Source organism: Artibeus jamaicensis, unplaced genomic scaffold (genome assembly GCF_021234435.1).
Source record: "Artibeus jamaicensis isolate MK-2021 breed Jamaican fruit bat unplaced genomic scaffold, CSHL_Jam_final contig_490, whole genome shotgun sequence".
Lineage (NCBI taxonomy): Eukaryota > Metazoa > Chordata > Mammalia > Chiroptera > Phyllostomidae > Artibeus > Artibeus jamaicensis.
The window spans coordinates 19,092,010-19,102,918 of NW_026521861.1; the positions used below are offsets into that span (position 1 = coordinate 19,092,010).

The following is a 10,909-nucleotide window of genomic DNA, read 5'->3' on the forward strand; positions in this document are numbered from 1 at the left end:
TACACACTCCCAGCCGTTTTCTTGAAAAGACATTTTCAAAAATCCAAGTTCAGATTTTTCTCCATCTTTCTTAAAAAAAGGAGACCTGGTGTCAGGGGACGGCCTCCTGGGTGGGCTAGAAATGACCCTTGTGTGTACAGCCCTCCCCTGACTCTTGTAGGGACATTTGCGGGACCTTGTTTGTTCGTTGACTAGGTGCCACGTACGGAGGTCACATTCCTCACTGCACCAAGTACTCCCGGACACAGCAGAGGTGGCCGAGGGTGTGGCGCGTGTCAGCGTGTGTCTGCTCGGCCGAGGCGAGTCACGGCCGGCAGGGCCAGCATCAGCTTGCCCCGGGGCAGCCACGGTGGCCCAGAGCAGGAGAAGGGGCCGGGACCTGCGCTGTGGCCTCACTGGTTCTCCGTTTTCAGGGCGGCACGTGGTTGGGAAATGCTGCCTTTTCAGCTCACGTGTTTTCCCTGTGTCTCCTCCGGAGTACAGAACGGAGGTGTGGTGGAACCACAGCTCATTACCAAAGGGAAACCTGGATGTTGGTCATGAAAAGCGTCCCTACGAGGTTAAAAGGGTTCCAGTGAGTAACCTTATTACTGTTAGGTTAGAATGTCACTTACTTGTTCACAGGCCAGAAAGACCACAATGTCACCCTTCTCACCAGACCGGTGGATTTCAAAGATAAGGCGTAAAACAGACTCCAGAGCCTCCCTCTGAGCCCCGCTGTGGTACACGACCTCCACCGGGTGCCCACTGGCCACTTCCACGACGGGCGCGTGTCCGTAGTAAGAACTCAGCCTGCTGATCAGGGGTGGCGAGGCGTTAATTACGAGCTTCAGCTCCGGTCTCGCCAGCAACACGTCTTTAAGCAGTCCGAGCAACACGTCGGTCGCAATGCTTCTTTCATGTACGTCGTCTAGGATGACGACCCCATAGCTGCTCAGAAAGGGATTGGACATCATTTCTCTCTGCAACATGTCATCAGTACAATACCTGCAAGGAGGAAACGCTCAAGTTAGAATACGCTTGTGAGAAAGCGTGCCGGAAACCCTTAGGGACAACAGACGTGCCCTTGCTCTACCCTTTCCTCCAAACCAGGAGTTCTGTCTTCACTGGGGGCAAGAGTCCTCGAAGTTGATAAAATCCACAGACCTGCAAAACTGCAAAGTACACATGAGCAAGTTTTAAAGTTTATAAAGAGAACCCTAAGAACCCCTTCCGAGCCCCGGGTTATAGACGTCTGCCTCGGTGTTTGTCGCAGGCACTCTAACGAGAGAGCTACAGTCACCGTTTGCTCTGAGCTTCTAAAGCCAAGCGGTGTTGCAAGACACCCCTGGCAGGGACGCAGTTCCCCACCTCCCGTCAGTGGGAGGGCGCTGAGCCTTGTACTGTCCGAGGAGGGAGATGAGGGTGATTACTCCGGCTCGGGCTCATGGCCCTGTGAGCACATGGAGACTTCGTTGGTGACATTGTGGGAAAAGGTGTACAGTAGTGGCACAAGTGCGAAATGCTGCCCAAACAATGACCAATCAAAAGCATGGAAAACATAATCACCTATTTAAGGGCGGCTTGAAAATGGGCCAGTGATGTTAATAGAATTGTCCATTTTATGGACAATTGGGATTATGTTTTTTAAAATCGTTATTTATTACTAAAGATAACTTATTATTGTTGGCCATCTAACAATACACGGACATCTGACTGCTTACATGTTCACATGTATGTTCCTTGGAGAAACCAACCCTGTAAATTTGCTGCCCACTTAAGGTGTCCTTGTACATGGCAGGCCCACCTGCAAGGCTGGCCCGGCCGGCCCTCGGGAACCGGGACTCGGTGGGGGTCCGCCCCAGGCGCAGGGCCCACCAAGGGCGGCTCCAGGTGTTTCCTCTCTGTGCCAACAACGCGGCCGCCCGGCCTTCCTTTGGGAGCTAGAGCGTCCGGACACAGGACACAGAGGTGCCCGCCTGTGTGACCACCCCCAGTAACCAGCCCCCTTCGCAGGGGGTCTCTCGTCAGCGTTCCCCGTGGGACCGCATACGTGCGCTCTCCCGACTCGCTGCTGGGGAACCAGCGTGTCCGGCCTGAGCCTGCTGGGAGAGGGGCGTGGAAGCTGGCGCCTGCTCTCCTGTGGACAGCAGTCACTCGTGCACGTCCCCCTCCGCTGGCTGCTCTGTGCCTCCACCGTGGCAGGTCACTGAAGCTGGGCGTGGACTGGGGGCCCTGGCCCAGGCCTCAATCAACCCCTTTCCAGAGAGAAACAAAAGGAAGGCCATGAACATGGACGGAGCCCTGAGCGTGCACTGGGCTCTGTGCTGGGCGGCACTCCTCACTTCGCCCTCAGACAGCATCATCCGGGTGGGCTCCCCGTCCCACGCGATGGAGGAGGAGGCCGAGGTTCAGAAGTGACGCGGTCCACACGCGTCACTGTGCCCGAGAGAAAGCCCAGACCGCCAGCTGCGCACCTGCCCCCTCTGTGACGAAGACTGCTTCCGCGGTCCCCAGGCCGGGCGACCGAGCCCGAGCTCTCCCTCTCGGCAATACCAGAGACCGGGTGTCTGCCGCTGCCTTTCTTTTCATGTGTGTTCTCATCCTGTGTCTCACCGGATGAGCGAGGACAGACTAGATTATTCCTTTGCTCCAGCGTAAAGAGATGCGGACCGAATCCTGCAGCATTATACTCAGTGCAAGATGCAAACAGCAACGTGTCCGAAACTTAGCGTTTCTGCTCATCTTCAGCTGATGTTAATTAGTGTGCTATAGTGAGGTAAGTTACTACTGCCTTAAAAACAAATTACTTTAACCTGTGGTGCTTCCGTACTGTTCAAAATTAAACCTCTATTTCTGCCTCAGCAAAACTCACGGGGCACCGACTCACAGGGAGGCACGTGCCCTGCAAGCTGGGCAGGCTCGTGCGCTGCACAGACGGGTCCAGGCTTCAGTGCAGAGGGAGGAGGTGGTGCCCTGGCTAAAGCCCTGGACACAGCAGGCCCTGCGGCCTGGCCTCCCCGAGGTGATACTGAGGGAACCCACGCTGGGTCCTAAAGCCTACTGCTTACACTCTCCACACGCGCAGCGCCCGCCCCTTCGGGCTAGTGAGCCCGTGAGCACGGTGCTTGAGAAAGTGCCGCTCCCGACAACTGCGTCAGAAAAAACAGACGCACCGCCCAAGGTTCAGGAAACGCAGCTTACATTTTAAATTCCAAACACAAAATTTCTGAAAGGTAAGAATTCAAAGAAGTTTCATGAACATTCTCTAAAGTTATACATATTGAATTTGACTGTGAATAAACATTTGAGTAATTCTTTTAAAACCTGTCTTCTAGAGCATCTGTATTTGAAGTCTGGGTGTCACTTCTACAAGTCTCGACATCTCGTTGAGAGAGACTGTTTCAGGTCTAGAGCATTCAGGTGTCCACTGTTTCAAAAAAGGCGAGAAAAAAGCTAAACGAAGAACAAAGCTGTTAACCATGGCATCAAAGGAAGGCAGCGGGCATGAAGGTCACAGTCACCGAGTGCCCAGCAGACCAGACGCTAACGGGTCAGAGAATAGGAAAAAGACGGCACCGACCACGGAACGGTGCCCTCTGTAACCAACAGTCGGCCCTAAACCCTCCTGTTCACACAGCTGCTCAGTCTGTGCTCATGAGTGATCCGGGCTGGCGTGCGTCCCCAGGAAAGTGCATCTGGTATTGACATACCTTAGTGGTGATAAAAGTCGCTACACATGCACGGCAGTCCCCCACATTGGCTCGTTCAGTCCTCACAACCACCCTGTGGGCATCTGGGAACCGCCCTGTTGTGGGGACAGGGAGCCCAGGCGCAGAGAGGCCGGGTGATGAGCATGGCTGCCGGTGAGCGGGTGCGGGACCCTCCTGTGCCGCCCCCTCCTCGGGGCACAGGGCACCCGGGGGGAATCGGGGACTGCTTCCTCTTGTCACGGGGGACTTTTCAGTCAACGGTTCTGGCTTCTTTGCGGCCACTCAAACCTTGTTCATAACAAGTCAGGGTATCTGCTGACCCGTACTGGCTGCGGCAGGTCGGGGGAACAGAAAGGACAGTGTCCCAGCACCAAGAGTAGGCGTGAAGTGAGGACGAAAAGACACGGAGAAAGCCAGGCAGCCCGGCAAAGAGGGAGGACGCAGCCCTGCAGCCGCCCAAGCCCCACCGGTCCACTAGCCTCCCCACTGCGCCCGTGGCAGCCCCACTGCGCCCGAACAACGCCCTCTTCTGTAGCCGGAAGGGACTCTGTGTGCCAGGGAGGACGAGACGGGCTCAGCACTGACGCAGTCCTTCCTTTGGCTCAGACGGAATGTCTGGGTGGGGCGGGGGCTCGCTGCAGAACCACCTGCGAACGGCAATCCCCGCCCACGCAGGTGCCTTTTTAAAGGTGAGCTGTGTCCTTGTCCTACGCCGACAAAGCCACTCGGCCTCTCCACAACTACTGGTCTCTGGGGCTTCCTGGCAAGTGACTTCATACACGTGTGGGATCCATGCCAGTTAAGGTAAAAACACAGTAACGTCTCCCTTCAGAAGCGACCACTGTCCTGCCCTCCGCTGTCCTGCCCGCCTGCACTCCGCCACGCTCACTCCGCCACCCGTCGTCACACCAGAAGGGAGCTTCCTCGTTGGGGTGTCGTGGCGTGCCGCTGTACCACGCAGACAGAGACACAACACTGCTCTCGACACGCCCGTCTCCCAGCCCTTGGAGTGGGCGGGCAGCGCCAGGGCAGCAAAGTCCTGGGCACGGTCATCTGTGGCTGCATGCAACTGTGACCGTGCCCTCGAGGTCTCTAAGATACCCCCGCTTTCTATGTGGGCTGATGTAAAGCTGCTTGGGAAACTCTGGCTCAGCGCAATGATTTCCACCCCCGTTTTCCTTTTAAAGATTTTATTTATTTTCATTTTTTTAGAGAGAGGGGAAGGGAGGAAGAAAGAGAAACATCACTGTGTAGTTGCCTCTCATGTGCCCCCTACTGGGGACCTGGCCCAAAACCCAGGCATGTGCCCAACTGGGAAATGAACTAGCCACCCTTTGGTTCACAGGCCAGCACTCAACCCAGTGAGCTATACCAGCCAGGGCTCTTTTCCTTTTCTTGTTTCTTCTGTGTGTTAAGCTCTTAAAGCCCCTTTGTGCAAAGGAAACCTCACAATGAAGTCAGACAAGAAAGTGCTAAGAGAAGGAGGTCTCTGTCCCCCCACACGTGGTGCCTGCCGAGAAGGCTTATTGGAACCGGCACGACTTGGAAGAGCACAGTGTGAAAACACGGCTCTAACGTGCCGTGATGAGGCCTGATGTCATCGGGGAAGCTGGCCGGGAGTGGGCGGCCCTCGCGTGGACAAGAAGGAATTAGTCCCAGGAGCACCATGGGCCTGGCCAGCAGAGGGGACGGCGTGCATGCCGAGGCCCGCGTGCACTAGGGCGGCACACGGATGACCCGTGAGGGGCCCTCCTGCGTGAGGGGGCTGGGGAAGCACCGCCCGAAGGTCTTTGGGGGGCAAACTAACGAGCCGTAGCCTTTCCCGAGCACCCGGGGTAGTCCCGGAGGAAGTGCAGACAGACGGGGGTCCCCACGGAGGCCAGTCCGGACACAAATGGTGCGTGACAGACCAGCCGTCACCCCGTGTCACTGGCGCTCCCCACACAGAACGCCGGGGATTGTAAAACCCACGCCGACGGCCAGCCGCTGGGCAGCACCGAGGAGCCCCAGACCTACCGCAGGATGGTCTCGCTGGAGCAGCAGTTCTCAAAAGGGATCACGTAGCCAACTTCATGGCCGATGTTCACGTCCATCTCGTCCGCCACGCGCAGGGCCAGCTGGACCGCGGTCTGCTGGTGCACCTGGGTGCACACCACGCCCCCGTGCTGGTAGTGGACGGAGAGGCAGTACTCGGCACACCACTGAGGAACCTGCGACGGGGACGGGAGACACGGTCAGCTGCAGCCGGGGAGGCGACAGAGCCGGGCTGGTCTTCTCCGGGGCTTTCTCCCCCGGGGGAGTCGCGTGGGCTGCCTGGCGTCCTAGCATGTGCAGCTCAGACTACCTGCGTTTACGCCGAGTTATTACTAGTAAGTAAGTGAAGAATAAAAAGGTGAAAGAAAGGAAGATAAACACAAAAAGCAAAATAAAAATGTTTTTAACCTCAGCTGTTTCTGAAAAGCACAGCTGAGGTTAAAGCAACGAGTCAATTTACAAATTGTTATTTTGTTACAAGAAAGCTCCTTCGAAAATACAGCTTGTGTATCAGCTACTGGGTTTCCAGCAACGCAAGCAAACATTTGGTGGCATGTAGGTGAGAAATGGCGGCTCAGAATTGAAGCATTTACATTGAAATCTAAACACACTAACACCACCAGACGAGCCTGCTCAACACGCCCCTGGTGTTAACATGGCGCAAACACGCCGGCACTGGTCACCCCAGCACGAAAGGGACGGCCACCAACCAACCAACCCGCCCAGGTCAGGGCCAGGGTCAAGGCTGCCCGCGGCCGTTCCCTTTCCAAGTGCCCTGATGGACAGCGAGTCACACTTCCATCGGTCGGTTTTATTGAGTTGAGTCGCGCAGGAACTAGTGCGTCCACCCACCTGCTGCGCTGCTAACGCACCATCAACAACTTTTGCTCTGTTACAGGTATTTTTAGGTTAATCGTTCCAAGAGTGGTTTTTAATAAAGTACTTAAATTTTAATATTTAGTTATTTTGACAGTGCTATCTTTTAGGCCCATCACGAAATTCCTAGCTTTGAATCCCCACAGAAATTTGAAAAATAAACATAACTTAGCAGAAATCACAAGAACTACAAGATGAATGACCTCCACAGCCGGCCTCTCCAGACTGCAGGTGCGGGTGCAGTTCCGGCACTTGCAGGAAGGTGTCAGCCTTGTCACCTACTCAGTAACAGGCGCCGGTGCCCTCGGTTCTCTCAGGGGTGGACACTTAAGATCCCGTGCTCAGGACACCTGGGACCCAATCAAGGCCCAACACAGGAAACAGCGAGGTGCCCCCGGGGCCCCAGGCAGGAGTTCTAGGCCTGGCCTGCCACCATTCTGTCCCCTGGAAGTCACGACTGCAGGAAGCTTCAATTTCCTTCCCTGTAAAAGGGGCTGAATGGATGGGCGCCACCCTGCAGTCTGGGTCCCTGGGGCACTTTCTCCCAGGCCCACTGCCAACCCCGGGCAGGAGGCCCCCGGGGACCAGGCGTCCTGCACCCGCTGGGCTGCCCCCGTGCTCCCCGCCCACTGGACCAGGCGCCGGGGAGAACAGCGGCCCCTCCGTCTGAGCCACCAGACAACCCAGGACTCGGTGCATGTTTGTCGGGGGAGCACGCCGCCGTCACACACGCCCCTCAAACAGGTTCCGGGTTTGTGACGCTGCGTGCTCCGGGGTCGCTGCACAGTCACCAGACCACCTCCTGGGAGTCGCCGGAGACCTTCTACTTTCCTCGTTCCCTGGCAAGTCACTTTTTATTCCTGCCAAACCCCTACTTTTTAACACGATCCCCTCTTGTCAATGTCCACCATGGGGGTCCCTAGCCAAGATCTCAGACATCGTCCTTGTGGAAAACTGTGTTTTGTTTTTTTTTTTAATTTTTTTATTGATTATGCTGTTACAGTTGTTCTATTCCCCCCTTCATTCCCCTCCACCCTACCCCCCCATCCCCACCATTACCCCCCCTTTAGTTTATGACCATGTATCTCAATTCCTTTAGATTCTATATTTCCCATGCTATTCTTGCCCCCCGCATCTATTTTCTATCTACTGTCTATGCTACTTATTTTCTGTACCTTCTCCCCCCCTTCTCCTCCTCCCACTCCCCTGTTGCTAACCCTCCTTGAGATCTTCATTTCTATGTTTCCACTCCTGATCTAGCTATCCTTTTAGTTTGCTTTTTTTGGGGTGTGGTTGTTAATAACTGTGAGTTTGTTGTCCTTTCACTGTTCATGTTTCTTTAACTTCTTTTTCTTAGATAAGTCCCTTTAACATTTCATATAATAAGGGCTTGGTGATGATGAACTCCTTGAATTTGATCTTATCTGAGAAGCAACTTATCTGTCCTTCCATTCTAAATGAAAGTTTTGCTGGATAGAGCAATCTTGGTTGTAGGTCTTTGGATTTCATGACTTGGAATACCTCTTTCCAGCCCCTTCTTGCCTGTAAGGTCTCTTTTGAGAAATCCGCTGACAGTCTGATGGGGACTCCTTTGTAGGTGACTGTCCCCTTAGCTCTTGCTGCTTCTAGGATTCTCTCCTTCATTTTAATTTTGGCTAATGTAATTATGATGTGCCTTGGTGTGTTCCTTCTTGGGTCCAACTTCTTTGGGACTCTCTGAGCTTCCTGGATTTCTTGGAAGTCTATTTCCTTTGCCAGAATGGGGAAATTCTCCCTTATTATTTGTTCAAATAAGTTTTCCACTGGTGGCTGTGCCTTTCCCCCTTCTGGTACCCCTATAATTCGGATGTTGGAGTGTTTAAAGATGTCCTGGAGGTTCCTAAGACTCTCCTCATTTCTTTGAATTCTTGCTTCTTGACTCTTTTCTGTTTGGCCATTATTTGCTTTCTTCTGGTCCACTCCATTGATTTGAGTCCCACTTTCCTTTTCATTGCTATTGGTGTCCTGTGCAATTCCATTCATTTCAATTAGTTTCACCTTCATATATTTGTCTAATTTGTCGGTATAATCAACCAGTTCTGTGAGGATCCTGATGACCAGTGTTTTAAACTGTGCGTCTGAGAGTTTTGCTATTTCTTCGTCGCTAGATTTATCTCTGGGGCTTTGAGGTCTTCTTGCGACATTTTTGGTCTGTTCTGGCCCTTTAAGTGAGAGAAGCGGCGCCTTGGATTCCCAGGTCGCTGGGTTGTGATGCTGTATGTGGGGGCGTGGCCAGAGCAGGGAAATGGCGACCCCCTCTGCCGCTTCTCACAGCTGGGTGTGGAGGAGCAGTGCCTTAGGTGGTTCACCTGGGCCGGGCCGCTCAGAGTCGCTGGGTTATGACGCTGTATGTGGAGGTGGGGTCAGAGCAGGGAAATGGCGGCGCCCTCCACTCCGGCCGTCGCCGTGGGGACCTGCCGGCCCGGTCCAACCGCCCACTCCCTCGCCTGTCCACCCTCGCACAAATGCGCGACCTCAGTCAACACGCAGCCCCAGGCCCGGCTGTCTCCCCCGCGATCACTCGCCTGGTGGCTCGCTCGGTCTCTCACTAGGTCCAACCCTGCGCCTGGATTGCGCGCGTCTGGATTCCGCGCCTGAGTCTGTCTGACCGAGACCTCCTGTGCAGCCCCGCTTCACCAGCCGCTGGTTTCGCCCCTTACAGGTCAGGCTGAAGAATTTGTTGTTAACGGACTTCCGAAAAGTTCAATTTTCCGTGTTCTGGCTGTGTTTTCTGTTGCTAATATTTAGTTGTCTCTAAACTTGGTTGTGTGAGAAGGCACGGCACATCCACCTATGCCTCCATCTTGGCGGAAGTCCGAAAACTGTGTTAAAGTCGTTTGTCTGAATCTCCATCTCCCCACTGGACTGGAGGACACCTGAACCGCACAGACATGGCTCCCACCTGCCTCAGTGCCTCACAGAGGACGCAGACACTCGGGCCATGAATGTCTGTGTGGGTGAGGACATCATGGTAATGAAAAGAAAGGAGAGACAGGCTTGAGCCGGGGCCGAGCAGGGAGGAAAGCAACAAACCCAAGGGACCCCGACTACAAAGGAAGAACGAGCATCGCTCACCAGAGACTCATGATGTTTAAGAAGAAACAAATACGCCAAGATCTCTAACTTCAGCTACAAAGGTAATGATGTCATTAGTAACAAGGAAGTGGAAAGTAATTGTTAAGGTCATCCTGACCTTGACCAGAGGACATCAAGGTGTAGCTATCCTGGGAGCAACCGAGAAGTCGGCCAGGAGCCAATGGGAGGGGCCGGAGCTCCAGACCGGCAGAGCAGGCCCTGGGGAGGAAGGCAGCGGGCCCCACCTTCCCCTCACGCAGGAGGGGCCTTGGGAGCCGGAGAGAAACCGGCCCAGCCAGGGCCAACCCAGGCCTCGGTGTCTCACCGAGGGTGACCCCTGGCACGCAGCACAGGACTTCCAAGCCTCGTTCTACAAGGGCGGTCGCGGAAGCCCGGGGATGCTCAGCATTCGACAATGTAATGACTCTCTCTGACCCAGTGGCACGTCAAAGGACAGTGGGAGGACCACGGCCTCTGCTTGGGGTGGCCAGGACTGTCGCTAAAGTAGACTGTCCAGTCTCACTAGCATGCTCCTGTGCACTCAGGCTGGCCGTCACTCTGAAGTCCAGGGCAGCTGCTTCCAAGTGTGAGCTCTACACCGGCGCGGCCATTATGGGCCAGGTTCCCAAGCTTCCGACTGCAGTTTACAGCTGCGTTTCCTGTGTTCCTATCTATTCCCGTGAGCAGATTTTGCAAGATTAGACCATCACAGTGTGTTTGTAATGGTGCACCCATCCCAGAGGCGTGGCAGTGCAGTGCCCACGCCAGCCCCACAGTCCTCATTTTCCCTGCAGCCTCCTTCCCGAGAGCACATGACTTCACGTCCGAGGCAGAGAAATTAACTCGGTGGGAGCGGCCCCTCTAAATATCAGCTGAGATCATATCAGCAGACTGAACCCGCAGGCGTTGTGCTTAATGCAGGGTGTTTGCCAAACTGCCAACGGCCAGGGAAACAGCTGAGCACGAGTCCCAGCCGATGGCAGAGAGACGGGCCGGCTGCACCCAGCGACCGGCCGTCAGTAACAGCCGCACAAGGACCCTCGCAGTGGGAATGTACGCCGAGGAGCCCCCCGAGGAGCCGCCGGGAGGAGTCACCTGCCCTCGCCACTGCCGTCTGCAGGCCAGCAGACCTCAATCACGTTGCACAACCTGAGGTCCGCTGCAGTTCGCTGCCCGGCCACTCAAAGCGCTGG

At 55.0% G+C, this 10,909-nt stretch overlaps 1 protein-coding gene across 3 annotated transcripts in view; it reads right to left on the bottom strand.

Annotated features, from left to right (window-relative positions):
* The window catches only part of DHX32 (DEAH-box helicase 32 (putative)), a 35,794-nt gene that overhangs the window by 14,877 nt on the left and 10,008 nt on the right, over nucleotides 1-10,909 (bottom strand). For all 3 annotated transcript variants that reach the window (XM_053668533.1, XM_037159144.2, XM_053668534.1), the window contains 2 exons: nucleotides 5,709-5,902; nucleotides 615-987 (listed from right to left, as the gene is read on the bottom strand). In XM_053668533.1, coding sequence (XP_053524508.1) covers nucleotides 615-987; nucleotides 5,709-5,902 — 567 coding nt within the window. The remainder of the gene's footprint in view (nucleotides 1-614; nucleotides 988-5,708; nucleotides 5,903-10,909) is intronic.